The sequence below is a fragment of the Ursus arctos genome, unplaced genomic scaffold, assembly GCF_023065955.2.
Source record: "Ursus arctos isolate Adak ecotype North America unplaced genomic scaffold, UrsArc2.0 scaffold_7, whole genome shotgun sequence".
Classification (NCBI taxonomy): Eukaryota; Metazoa; Chordata; class Mammalia; order Carnivora; family Ursidae; genus Ursus; species Ursus arctos.
In genome coordinates, this window is record NW_026623089.1 from 74183741 (window position 1) to 74197352 (window position 13612).

Below are 13612 nucleotides of genomic sequence, written 5' to 3' on the forward strand. Positions count from 1 at the left end.
TCACCTATCTAACAATAGTGAACATTTCCTACAGCTGCAGTTTCACTAAAGAAAGCAAATTCCCATCCTCAAGTGAGTTTTGGTAAAAAAAAAAAAAAAAAATCTTTATCTTGCTAGAGATTTGATTTATTGTTCCAGTCAGAGAACAATCCAGGATTCAGGGTTTCTAAGTGATTCTAACGGAGCCCAGGTTGAAAGGTTGAGCCTCTTCAAGAACTTCTTAGCTTTTATCTTTTGAAATCACTCAGTCTCTCATACACATCTTAAAACAGTATCTTCAATGATTTTTGTTTCTCTAATTTCAACCAAATAGATTTTTTTTTTTTTTTTTTTTTGTGAGCCGCAGCTGCTCGACTAGAATCCTCAGTGTTTCCCATGGTGGGCGAGACTGAAGATCTGGCTCGTGTTTAAACTCCCTTTTCATAATTGTTATATTTAAAAAACATATGGTCTCTTTTGTCATTTCAACTGCATCAATTGGAGAGTCTGAAAATAATAAATTCTTGCAGAATTCTAAAAGTACGAACCTTTATCATTGGAATATGCCTGTGGACTGAATATGTTCTAATTCACTTAGTTGATGTTTTAGCATTTAGCCCCGCTGATATGGTAAGCAGAAGGTGAGCATTTTGACCTGACCAATAGGACCCCCTTGCTTGTTATCCTGTTCACTTTTATTTTTGCCAGGAAGAAATGACTTTCACCCCATGACACATTCTCAGTGATAACTCTGGTCCCCTCCTGCCCCTTTTATTTTCTGTTTCACATCTGCATGATCTTCTCTTTTTTCCTGTGCACTTTTGTGTATATTCTGTACTTCTTTTATCTCAGTTGTGAAAACAATATATATTTTATTTTAAAGCATTGTGGCTGCTGTTTCCAATGAAACATTCCAAACGAAACGGAATGAATAACCCCTTTCTATGCTCCAATCTATGTAAACTCCCAGTGGCAATGGTATGAAAAGCATTATTCATTGAGTAACAATGTGCCTCTGTGTATATACATTATTTATTCCTAACAGTAATGTATATTAATTAATGTATATTAATAATGTATATTGCTGATTGCAATAATCTAGGGAACTAGCCTAAGATCACAGCATTAGTGAGGCCAAGATTTTGAACATAGATTTTTTTTGGCTTTAGAACTGTATTACTTACCTGTTGCTACATAACAATAGTAAAACCAACAATATTTTACAACAATGCACATTTATTATTTATTTCACAGTTTCCCTGGGCGAGGGGTCCAGGCACAGCATACCCTAGTCCTCTACTTTCACCCTCACAGCACTCAGGTTGAATATTGTCAGGGCTGTGGTCTCACTGAGATGGGACTCAGAGAGCATCTGCTTCTAGGCTCACTCAGGCTGCTGGCAAAATCTACTTCCTTGTGGCTGTGGGACTGAAGTCTTCTGTGACTGTTTGGCTATCATCTGAGGCCACCCTCTGCTGCTATAGCTCCTTGTCAAGTGACCCTCACAATATGACTCATTGCTTTGTCAAAATTAGCAAGGGAAAGAGACAGAGCCTCAACAAGATAGTCATTGGAATCTCATGTAATGCAACCACATAATGTACACGTAAATATAATTTCCCATCACCTTCACCATATTCTTTTGGTTAGAAGCAAGTCAAGGTTCCACCCACACTCAAGGGAAGGGCCTCACATGAAACTAGGAGGCAGGCATTATAGGGGACACCTTAAAAGTCTGTCCGCCATGGAGCCTTCCCAGCCTCTGGAGAGCTCAGGGTCCCCTCGCTGTGTTCCAGATTCTTCCCTGTGCCACACAGGAAAGGAGGTACCATGATTGTTCCAAGGGACTTTGGGCTAGTGTGTTCACTTCTTAAACTAATACTCCCAGTCTGTGCTGAAGATTTATTGGGCTATCCTTAATGCCAACTATCTATTCTCTTTTATTAGTGGTAAGCTATAAGGCCAAAGACTATACCATATGTATATGTATTTCTATACCTATCTATAATCTGGGAAAATTAGTTCTAGGGTCAGGTCATTGATAATTACATTGCACTATTCTCCTTATATGTTTTTTTTCCAAAGATTAATTTATTAGAGAGAGAGAGAGAGGTGGGGAAGGACAGAGGGAGAAAATCTCAAGCAGACTACTCGCTGAGCTGAGCATGGAGCCCGATGTGGGGCTCCATCCCAGAACCTATAAGATTATGACCTAAGCCAAGAGTCGGACGCTCAACCGACTGAGCCACCCAGGGGCCCTGGTTTCTCCCTATATCTTATTTTAGAGTTGTTTCCCTTTTAACCCTTTAAATTTTGTCAAGAAGATGATAGAGTACAGAATTCCAAATAATGAATCTATAGTATTTTTGTGTGGGCATCCCATGAGCTCAAAACAAAACTAACAAGGTTTTCATCATTTCATATTTTTTTTTACAACTTTGTATATTTCTGGTGTGATAGCAAGACATTGAGAAAGGAGATCTACATTGTGAGGTAATAAACGTGGGGTTTGGTCTTGGATATGTGTTTACTAGCTACCCTGCCTTGGTCAGGGCATTTCAGTTCTTGGGATAGAGAGATGTGGAGATACCAGACGATCAGCTTCATTTTCCTCATGGATGCATTATGAAGGAAGGAGCAGGCTCTCTTCTAGTTCGAAAATTCTATTATTCTATTTTGATTGGATAAATGACATATAAACAAAATAAGCATGACTACTACAACAAACTGAATAATACATATGCATTTACTTAATACTTTACTTGCAACAGAATACACACGTTAGCAGTTGTCTAAATGGCATTTATATCAATTTCTAAGGAAAAAGTTAAGGGTAGAAGGAAAAAAAAACCCTCTTATTTCTAAAGTTTTTCTATGTCTGTGCCATGCTTGATAGATCACCTATTGAACACCGTGAAGTAAAAATCACAAGTAAGTAGAAAGTATTGGTACTCAGGTAATATAAGTGGAGTGCACTCAAACAAAGCTGCCCATTTTGCAATGCTTTGTTCTTTTGAGGTTAATAAAGTATAATTTGTAAAGACCAGTGTCACTTGGCAAAGCAGTATACTTGTAATTTCTGCACATTTTTGTCTCACCGCTGTTGACTTGATTGGGGTCATTTTCCAACTTTAGCAGATGTTGCCCGTGGTTAATACATCCTTCATATGCAAACGCAGCCTGATCAAAATTTACATTTTTTTATGAAGTTGTTGAACACACATGTATTTCTTTCCCTGTAGGAGTTTACCAAGTAGTGCTCTAGCTAGAATAAGAACATATGCTTAGCTGAAATGTATAATTTATATTAACCGTAGACTACGAAGTGTGAAAAACTCAAGTGAAGAGACTACTTCCAGGAAAGTCCTGGAAAGTTTTGCCAAAGAAGAAGATTTGAGCATAAGAAAATTTTTGCTTAGGCTGTTAATCTTGTAATCCAGATTTTTATCACGGCCATGCTTTCTGGTTAACCTCACTGAAAAAGTACAGACAGCTACATTTTCACTTTTTTATTTTCAAATTTGTTTTAGTCAAATAATATGCCTTTGGGAGCTTTGTTTATGTTTTCATTTGCAGGCAGTAACATGCGATAGATTCTTCTGGCTAGATGATGTAGCTGAGCATTCCGCCAATTGGCTTAAACTGGGGAAAGACTGTTGCAAGAGATTTTATACCATCCATATTGGTTATATACCTTTGAATAATTAATTGTTTTATAGCAACAGCTAGTGGGTTCTGGGCAGAGTGATTTTCTTTATTTTAATGTTTGGCATGAGCCCAAACAGTCAATTACTCTCTTTCCCTGTAGGACTTACTTTTTCAGCTTCATTGAATTAGGTTAATAAGGAAGGCAACGGCCCCCCCCCTTCCCACTGCCACCTCCACAGCATTTTTGGATAGTAATTCATTTGTGTTATAAGTGCCTATTTAAAGAGCCACATAACTTTCACAGGAAAAATATTAAATACCCCAATTTTTATTTATAGTATATATAGTATAGATAAATATATATAGTTCATATAAATATAATATATAATGCAATATAACATAATACTGTAAATATTATAAATAATATAAATATAATATTTATTTATATTTAGTTTTGTGTGTATATATATATGTGTGTGTGTGTATGTTTGTACTTCCTATAATGTGTGTGTGTGTGTGTGTGTTTAGTTCCTATAGAAGCAAACTTGTGCTAAGGATGTGTAGAAAGTGTTCAATCTAAAGATTGCTACTAGTATGAACTTGTTAAATAAGACCATTTTGGCATCAAATCTAATCTGTGTTTATATGAGAAAAATCAGAATTGTCTGTGGTTAGGAAGTGGAAAGAGTGGGTACCACTCCCTCATGATGGACAGATTGCCCATCAGTTGAATGTAAGAGGTTCTCTCTACACTTTTGTCTACAGAAAGCATTCTCTCCCTATCTTCTGACTTCCTAGAATGATTATTTGTGACTCAAATCTTTGAGTCCCTATAAATTCTTCCAGACTGCCACCATGCCCATGCATTGAGCAAACAGGAAAACCCTAGCTTTGGGAAATGAACAGTAGACTTGGTTTGTAAAGATGTCTGGGACATAAAATAAGTCATTTTGCATTAGCTTCACGGGATTTCTCTTTCAAAATGGTGCTAATAACATCAACAACAGTAACCGTAACTTAAACTTTCCAAGTCTTTATTCTGTCCCAGGGACTGAAGTCAGTACTTCACACACATTGTCTAGTTCAGTCGTTAAAACAACCCAATGGGCTCTTCTTTGATGCCACTTACCTTATGCACACTGATAAGTAGGGAATGGCATTGGTATCATGAGGAAATGATATTGATTCATAGTTATTTTATAGTATACTTATGTTTTGAAATATTCCGGAAAAGCTTTTTTCATAGTTAAAAGGAAAGAACTATGTAAGAAGATCTTCAAAAAAACACTGAAAATCTCCTGCAACCCCCTTACTTAGTGCACATAGAGTCCCCATTACTGTCTACAACTGATAGGTAATCTGTCCAGCTGGAGAAGCTGTCAGTATAGGTGAAGCAATTACAGAGTTATTTCTCTAACCTAAAATAATAGATTATTGAAGATAGCTATATACTGGATCAAGTTTTTAATTGTGATGAAAAAGGGTTTCTATTTGGAAGCAAATCACCTTCAATACCTACATTTTTTAAAGATTTAGTTATTTATTTTGGAGAGAGAGCACCAGCGAGCGAATAGCAGGGGAGGGGCAGAGGGAGCTGGAGAGAGAGAATCCTCAAGCAGACTATTTACTGAGCTGAGTGCGGAGCCCCACGTGGGGCTTGATCTCACGACCCTGAGATCATGACTTGAGCCGAAATCACAAGTCAGACACTAAACTGACGGAGCCACCCAGGTGCCCCTAAATAACTACTCTTTGAAGGAAGAAGCATAAACCCCAATGTTGAAGGCTAGAAAACATTGACTATGATGCTTGGTGAAAATATCATTAAATACTTAACTGTTCTAATATTTTTATTGTTTCTTTTTTTACCATTTTATTTTTTATTTTATTTTTTTTTAAAGATTTTATTTATTTATTTGACAGAGAGAGACAGCCAGAGAGAGAGAGAGAGCCAGCGAGAGAGAGACAGCCAGCGAGAGAGGGAACACAAGCAGGGGGAGTGGGAGAGGAAGAAGTGGGCTCCCAGCGGAGGAGCCTGATGTGGGGCTCTATCCCAGAACCCTGGGATCACTCCCTGAGCCGAAGGCAGACGCTTATCGACTGAGCCACCCAGGCACCCCCATGTGGTTGATTTTTATTTTCATACTGTTGTGGTAGGAAAAGACACTTGGTATGATTTCAATCTTTTGAAATTTGCAGAGACATTATTTTGTATCCTGTCATCTGATCTTTCCTTGAGAATGTTCTATATGCAACTGACAAGAATGTGTATTCTGCTACTGTTGGAAGAAATGTTCTAAAGATCTCTGTTTGGTCCATGTGGTCTAATGTATGGTTCAAGTCCATCGGTTCCTTGTTGATATTTCTTCTTTGAATGTTTGGTAGAATTCCCCGAGGAATCCGTCAGGCCCTGGACTCTTGTTTTTGAGGAGGTTTTTGATCACTGCTTCAGTCTCTTCATAATTAATCGGTCTGTTATCAATTTCTTCCTCTTTCAGTCTTGGTAGTTTATAGGTTTCCAGGGAGGCATCCATTTCTTCCAGGTTGTTTAATTTATTGATATACAGCTGTTGATAAAAGTTTCTAATGATCCTTCCTATTTCATTGGTGTTGGTCGTGATCTCTCCCCTTTCATTTATAATTTTATTAATTTGGGTCCTTTCTCTATTCTTTTGAATAAGTCTGGCCAGTGGCTTATCGATCTCATCTATTCTTTCAAAGAACCAGCTTCTAGTTCTGTTGATCTGCTCTACTGTGCTCCTGGTTTCTAATTCATTGATCTCTGCTTTAATCTTGACCAACTGCCTTCTCATGCGTGGGTTAGGCCTGTTTTTCTGTTCCAGCTCCAGCTTCTTAAGGTGAGAATATAAAAACTGCATTTTAGGTTTTTCTACACTTTTGAGTGAGGCTTGAATGGCTATGTATTTTCCCCTTAGGACCGCCTTTGCAGTGTCCCATAGGTTTTGGACTGATGTGTTTTCATTCTCATTTATCTCCAGAAATCGTTTAATCTGATTTTTAATTTCCTGGTTTACACAATCATTCTTAAGCAGGATGGTTCTTAGTTTCCAGGTGTTTGAGTTTCTTTCAAATTTTTCCTTGTGATTGAATTCCAGTTTCAAAGCATTGTGGTCTGAGAATATGCAGGGAATAATCTCCATCTTTTGGTATCGGTTGAGACCTGTTTTGTGACCCAGTATATGGTCTATTCTGGAGAAAGTTCCATGTGTATTCGAAAAGAGTGAGTATTCTGTTGTTCTGGGGTGTAGTGTTCTATATATATCTATGAGGTCCATCTGGTCCAGTATGTCATTCAAAGCTCTTGTTTCTTTGTTGATCTTCTGCTTAGATGATCTGTCTATTGCTGAGAGTGGAGTGTTGAGGTCCCCTACTATTAATGTATTGTTATCTATATGTCTCTTTATTCTGGTTAAGATTTGGCTTTTGTATCTAGCTGCTCCCCTGTTGGGGGCATAGATATTTATAATTGTCATATCCACTTGTTGGATACATCCTTTAAGAATAATATAGTGTCCTTCTGTATCTCTCACTACAGTGTTTAGCTTAAAATCTAATCTGTCTGATATGAGAATTGCTACCCCAGCTTTTTTTGAGGTCCATTGGCATGAAAAATGGTTTTCAATCCCTTCACTTTCAGTCTGGGTGTATCTTTAGGTTCGAAATGAGTCTCTTGTAGACAGCAAATGGATGGGTCATGTCTTTTTATCCAATATGCAACCCTGTGGCATTTATGGGAGCATTTAGGCCATTCACATTGAAAGTGATTATTGAGAGATATGATTTTAATGATGTCATGTTGCCTGTGAAGTCTTTGTTTCTATAGATTGTAAATTTCTGTTCTGTAGTACTCTTGGGGCTTTTTACTTTTATAGAATCCCCCTTATTATCTCCTGTAGGGCTTGTTTGGTGGTTATGAATTGCTTCAATTTCTGCCGATCCTGGAAGGTCCTTATCTCTCCATCAATTCTGAATGACAGCCTTGCTGGATAAAGGATCCTTGGCTGCATGTTCTTCTCAGATAGAGCTTTGAAAATACCCTGCCCACCCTTCCTAGCCTGCCAGGTGTCTGTAGACAGGTCTGACGTTATTCTGATATTTTTCCCTCTGTACATAAGGATTTTCTTCCCCCTTGCCACTTTCAATACTGTATCCTTGGATCTAATATTTGTGAATTGCACTATGATGTTACGTGGTGTAGGTCTGTTCTCATTGACCTTGGGAGGGGTCCTCTCAGCTTCCTGGACACGAATGCTTGTTTCCTTTGCCAGATTAGGGAAGTTCTCAGCTACAATTTGTTCAAATATCTCTTCTAGACATCTCTCTTTCTCCACCCCCTCGGGGATGCCGATGAATCTGACATTGGAACGTTTCATTGAATCAGTAATCTCCAGGAATCTACATTCTTGAGATTGGATTTTTTTGGAGGCAAGTTTCTGTTTTAACTTTCTCTTCTACCATCCCGTCTTCCAATTCACTAATTCATTCTTCTGCCTCATTTACCCTGGCTGTCAGAGCGTCTAGTTTAGACTGCATTTGATTCATAGCATTTTTAATTTCTGCCAGACTTGCTCTCATTTCTGCCCTTAGAGATTCTATATTCTCGTTATTTCATTAATTGTTTTTTCAAGTCTACACGTCATCTTGACCATTGTTACTCTGAACTCCATTTCTGACAATTTGGTTATATTCATATCCATCAGTTTTGTGGCCGAGGCCACGGACTCATTGTCTTTTCTTTGCTGGGGGGGATTTCTCCTCCTCGTCATTCTGAGGAGGAGAGGTTGCGGGGATGCCCAGAGCCTAAGTTATTGACCAGGACACAGGCAGTGTGCACTTGTTTTATAGGGACCTTAGGGATGTCAGCTTCCTGATTTTTCAGCCTGCCTTCTGGGTGTTGGGCCTGCCACACTGATATTCAGGCAACCCTGTTTGGGTAGAGTTGCCCCGTCCCCCATGAGGAGGGATGGGGATGGGCACAATGTGAGCTGTTATTTCCGAGCTTTTGTTCTCTGGCGGCTTTCCCTGGCAGTTTTCTGTGGCTCTTCGGAGAGTCAGAGCAGCAGTGGCCGAATCCCAGCCTCTGTCTCAGAACAGAGAGATTGCGGACCGTTCTCCACTGATGTTCTGGCCACTTTAACTCCGTTACTGTTGGTGCTGCTCAACCCTGCAGCGTCCCGGGATGTGCGCCCCACACCCGGCGTCCCAGCTCTCACTTCCAGGGCCGGTGCGTCTCTGTCCTTTGAGTTTCTAACACCGCCAGCCGCCCCCGGTTCCCACGCGCGCTCCCAAGCTCCCGAGCTCCCGAGCTCCCTGTTCAGTATTGTTCACATGCGCTTCGGAGTGCCGGTTTTCAGTCTGGTTGCGCGCGCACTCCCGAGCTCTCGGTTTCAGTCTAGTTCGAGTGTGTGCTCTGGAGCTCCGGTTTTCAGTTTGGACACACATGCTCCCAAGCTCCCGGTTTTAATCTGGTTCCAGCGAGCATTCCGGAGCTCTGGTTTTCAGTCTGGTCACGTGTGTTCCCCGGCTCACGGTCTCGGTCTGCTCTCTTGCGGGTGCCCGTCCGTGACTCCGCCCGCTCCCCAGTGCAAGTGGCTACCGCTTCCCGGTGCCAGAGCGCGGAGGCTCCCTCCCCCTTCCATTTATCTTCCGATATCTGTGTGCGGATTCACGGCTCCCCATTTCATACTTCAATACTCAGCGCTGGAGATGTTCGTTTGTAGAGATCCAGGTGTATCTTCCTGTGTCTCAGACTGATTCCATGGGTGTTCAGGATGGTCTGGTAGGTATCCAGCTCGACTCGGGACCAGCTGAGAAAGGGTCTCCTATTCCTCTGCCATCTTTTCTCCTCCTTGCAGAAAGTGGTCGCTTTTCTGTTCATAGAGTTTCTGCTACTCTTTTCTTCGTTCTCCAGTTGTGTTCATAGGTATTCAGAATGGTTTGTAGCTCTCTCGCTGAATTCCTGGGACCAGACGAACTTTAGGTCTCCTGCTCCTCCGCCATCTTGGAACGCTGACCTCTTTTTTTTACCATTTTAGTTTTGGTTAGTCCTCTGGATACAAGAACACATGTTTTTTTCAGGTGCATACATATGGTGTTACAGAAATATTTGTTCTGCTTTGGTCCTAATTTTATAGCAAAGAAAAATTGCAGGTGAGTGGGGTTGAGTGGTCTACCCACTTTCACATGGTTGGTAAGTGGTGGATCCAGGATTGGATTCTGTCAGTTCCAGGGCCAGCCCTCTCTTAACTTCTATGACATGAGGGTCAAACTATGTTTAATTCCTTTTTCCTGATTGCAACCATTTTTTATTACGACAAAAAGAAATTCTTCCATATGAGGAATCCCGCCTTGGGCACTGCCTTCTGCAAGACAGGTCAATTTTGGGTTAACACCTGTTAATTAATTGATCTCTTTATTTTTATGATATATGTCTCTTCACCCCTAAGAATAGTCTTTGTTCTGGTTTACTCTCTGACAATAACAGAGCCATCCAGCTTTCTTATTACTGCTGCATTGTGTATCCTATCCTTTCATTTTTCATATATCTGCGTCTTTGTATTTAAAATGGAGTCAGGGATGGAAATGGATTTTCAACATCACATGGAAGAGGTGAAACGGAAGGTTTTGCTGGAAAAAGAGGAAACTTGCAAAACAAGAGAGGAGCCAAAGCCTTGTGTTGTCCCCAGATGCCCAGTACTGTCTCAGGACATTGGCTGTCCATTCTAGAAACCCTGGACCTATGGTGGCTTGCAGATGGACTCTCAGTTGGCCAGCTGGGTGTCACCTGTCCTGCTGGGAGGAAGGTGGAAGATGGGGCTCTCCAGGGAAGCCAGAGTGAACATCTTCCTCTCCTCCTCCTCCTTCTTGATAGATAGATAGATAGATAGATAGATAGATAGATAGATAGAGCTCTGCATCATGTCTCCCACAGCTGTGCTCTGTTCTCTCTCTTCTCCAAACTTTTGGCCAAGGTAACATGGCTTATGAAAGTATGAAGAGATTTTAGCGACGTGAAGGTGTATTCTGGTGAAAGAAAAGCAAACCTCTTCCTTTTTCGGCACATTAGCCTGAGAAACCGTTCTTGCTGAGTTTCAGTCATGGAAGAACAGAGGACTGAGTAGGGAGCCAGAAAACAGATCTTCTCCATGAAAATTAAACATCATTAAATGAAGTATAAGTCCAGAGACACTGTTTAAGTTTCGTGGCATTGTCATTAAGATAACGATTGCGAGTTCCTCTGGCTATGATCCATTTGGACCACAGAGGGGAGCTCACTGCCCCTCCCCCCTCGTGCCTTGGGGAGCCTTCTGCTCTGACTCTAACACACGGCTGCGTCGAGGCGTGAGCGCTGTTAGCCCACCTACTGCTGTACATTTCTCTATCTTTTTCTTCATCAGGAAATAGAATCTCATTTAATTTCTTAAGTAGATATTGAATTACGAAATAATTTTTCAATGGTTGGTGGTGTGACGTATTTGTGAATGAGCGTGTACTCGGGCCTTGAACATATTCTTAGGTCAGAAAATACCACCATTGTCTGACTGTAGTTTTGGATGTATTATCTGTAGGGAATCTAGTTGCCATTTCAATAAAATATAGAAGGACCAGTTTCACTCTATATTTACAGGTATGTGTACTAGTATGTGAATAAAGTAGAAGGAGATCTTCTGCCATTTAGAAACGCATGTGTGTGAGAGAGTGTGTATTTAAACACTATTCAGATTTATTGCTACAAAAAGATGGTTCCTTTCAACATTCCCCAGACAGGCGAAGCTCACTGATAACAATATTATAAGGAAAAATAGTATAGCTTTTATTATTATTAATTACTATTAATTTGCTGAGAAAATCTTTTAAAGAGACCCTCCCCTTTTGTTTGTGACTATGCAACGATATAACATGTAGGCCAAATCCATGCCTTAAGAAAATGCAGTAGATACATTTTGCATTATTATTCAAGCTAGATTTATATTTATGGATTATCTATATATTCTTGTATGCTATCCTAAGGCAATGAGTTCTGTAGATATATGCCATTTATTCTAATGTCTTTAGGAGGGTACATTTTTATTTGCATAGCCCCATCTCTTCTGGATGCCATAATTTTAATAAAATGGATCGGCTGAAAGTGATTGCCCTAAGCTATAGTGCATTATTGTTTGGCAGAGGAATTGTTGCTGTATGGGGAAAAAAAAATGGGATTTGAATCGCATCACTGCTGCTTGCATCCAACTTGCAAAATGCATGGAATCTTTAACAAAATAGGAAAGATTAGAGATGTACTGTCTTTTCAGCTCATTCCACAAATGTCTACAATTTACCCCACTGAAAAGATAGTAAGAAAGCAAGCACTAAAATGTTCCACTGAAATAGTGTGTGGTTCTGGTCAAGTACCCCAGAACGTGTCTGCGAGAAGAATGAAGTCTGCTCACTAGTTTTGTCTTTCACATTAAGGTTTATATTTTATGGATTTGTTCTAAGATAATAGAGATAGAAGTAGTTCTCACCATGGGAGACCTTGCTACTTCTTTATCTCTTCCTTTTCCTCCTTTCTTTTATTTCAGGCTATCTCTTTTCATATCAGAAGTCTTACTGAGTGAACTGAATTTCAGTCTCTGTATCTCGGGCCTTTCCTTTTGTTCGGCGCAAAATCCAGTGATCACCCTTGTGAGGAGTGATGGACAGGGAGGGGGACAGATTGAAGTTGTCAAAAGGGAAACAAGAAATAGATGATGAAACTCACCAAGTGGTTGAGTCTCTGCCTGCCACCCTCATGTCCCAAAAATATCCTTTCTAAGTAGTGGAATAAAGGTTATTCTCACCTTTTGGAGACAGGACATTTTCTGTATCATGCCAGATATAACATTGAATGTTTTCTGCTTGAAAATGAATTTGCCAATCAACTGGGGTTTAAGCATATGATCTTGTTCAAGAATCCATATGAGTAGCATACGTTTTCAAATAACTGTCTTTGGCCCACAGGTACGATTCTGGTGGATAACATGCTGATCAAAGGGACTGCGGGAGGACCAGACCCCACCATCGAACTTTCCTTAAAGGACAATGTTGATTACTGGGTGTTGCTGGACGCTGTTAAGCAAATGCTCTTCCTGAACAGCACGGGCAGAGTTCTGGATAGAGACGTTAGTGACTCTTTTTTTCCTTTGTCCCCATGTCACAACCTACTGTGGTATAAATAACTGCATGTGTTTGTTGATGGGGTATCATACTTTCTTTATAGAGTTTGACATGATTTTCTGTGCTTATCAGCAAAAAAACATCTTTTTTTTTTTTTTTTTAACTCCTGGAAGGAAGAATAAGGAGGGAAGGGGCCGTCTGTGTCTGAGAGAGCCATTGTATTTCCCCTTGACATCCAGGAACCAGTTGAGGGTAGAGTGCCCTGGACAGGGGGTGGCGGGTCTGGAAGAGTAGGAGAAGCAGGGCGACGGCCCACACAGAGTCTGGGAAGGTAGCTTAGGGTCACTTGAGGATGCAGTGAGATGGGTAGAGCACAGAAGACGCTCTCACAAGGAGCAAGCATCTGTTGAGGGACAAGTGTGTGGCCATGTGCTTTTTGAGCTGTAAAGACATTAGAAGAAGGTGAATGCGAGTTTCCTGGCACTGTGCCAGTCCAGCGGGGGGCACGTGACCTAGGTATTAAGCCAGCATAACCTAGGTATTCTGTTATGAAGAACAGCAAAATGACCAAAGTTGTTGAATGTCTCCTTTCTGAAGAAGTTGAAAGACTTGAGTAGATTTATGTGGTTTTCCAATGTCACTTTGTTCTTACTTCTTTGCATTGCAGTCTGAGCTTGAGTGCAGAGAAGTGTGTGTGTGTGTGTGTGTGTGTGTGTGTGTGTGGTGGGTCGGGGTGTATAACAGCCATTGTACAGGACCTTGGGAGTACATCTCAACATGCCTACTCCCAAATTCCCAGGTTATGAAATCCAAATGTCAGACATTC

General features: G+C 40.6%; 1 protein-coding gene across 1 annotated transcript in view; it reads left to right on the forward strand.

The window, feature by feature from the left end:
• PCDH15 (protocadherin related 15) overlaps positions 1-13612 on the forward strand; it is a 1631248-nt gene that overhangs the window by 1107270 nt on the left and 510366 nt on the right. Inside the window, exon 6 of the mRNA XM_057308638.1 lies at positions 12631-12791. Coding sequence (XP_057164621.1) covers positions 12631-12791 — 161 coding nt within the window. The remainder of the gene's footprint in view (positions 1-12630; positions 12792-13612) is intronic.